General features: G+C 67.0%; 1 protein-coding gene across 1 annotated transcript in view; it reads right to left on the reverse strand.

The window, feature by feature from the left end:
• Positions 1 to 222, reverse strand: part of HECTD3 (HECT domain E3 ubiquitin protein ligase 3) — a gene marked incomplete at its 5' end in the record, with an annotated part of 9,554 nt that extends 9,332 nt beyond the window's left edge. The window contains one exon of the mRNA XM_010171501.1: positions 200 to 222. Coding sequence (XP_010169803.1) covers positions 200 to 222 — 23 coding nt within the window. The remainder of the gene's footprint in view (positions 1 to 199) is intronic.
• Positions 223 to 227: the final 5 nt, after the last annotated feature.

A 227-nucleotide genomic window follows, 5' to 3' on the forward strand; every position in this document is an offset into this window, starting at 1 on the left:
GTCCACAGCTGGCATCCCTGGTGCCTCACTTCCATGGAAGAAGTGGCCAAGAGAGCCAGGACTCCTCAGCCGCGGGCAGGAACGGCTGAAGGGCAGCACAGCGAAACCCCACGCAGCTGGGCCTGGGAACCTCCCTGCTCCCCGCCCTGCACGGGGGAGCCGGGGATGACGACCTAGAGGGAGAGCGGCGGCCCCGCACCTGATGACGGGTTTATAGTCCACCCCGA

Source organism: Antrostomus carolinensis, unplaced genomic scaffold (genome assembly GCF_000700745.2).
Source record: "Antrostomus carolinensis isolate BGI_N321 unplaced genomic scaffold, ASM70074v2 scaffold49597, whole genome shotgun sequence".
Taxonomy (NCBI): domain Eukaryota; kingdom Metazoa; phylum Chordata; class Aves; order Caprimulgiformes; family Caprimulgidae; genus Antrostomus; species Antrostomus carolinensis.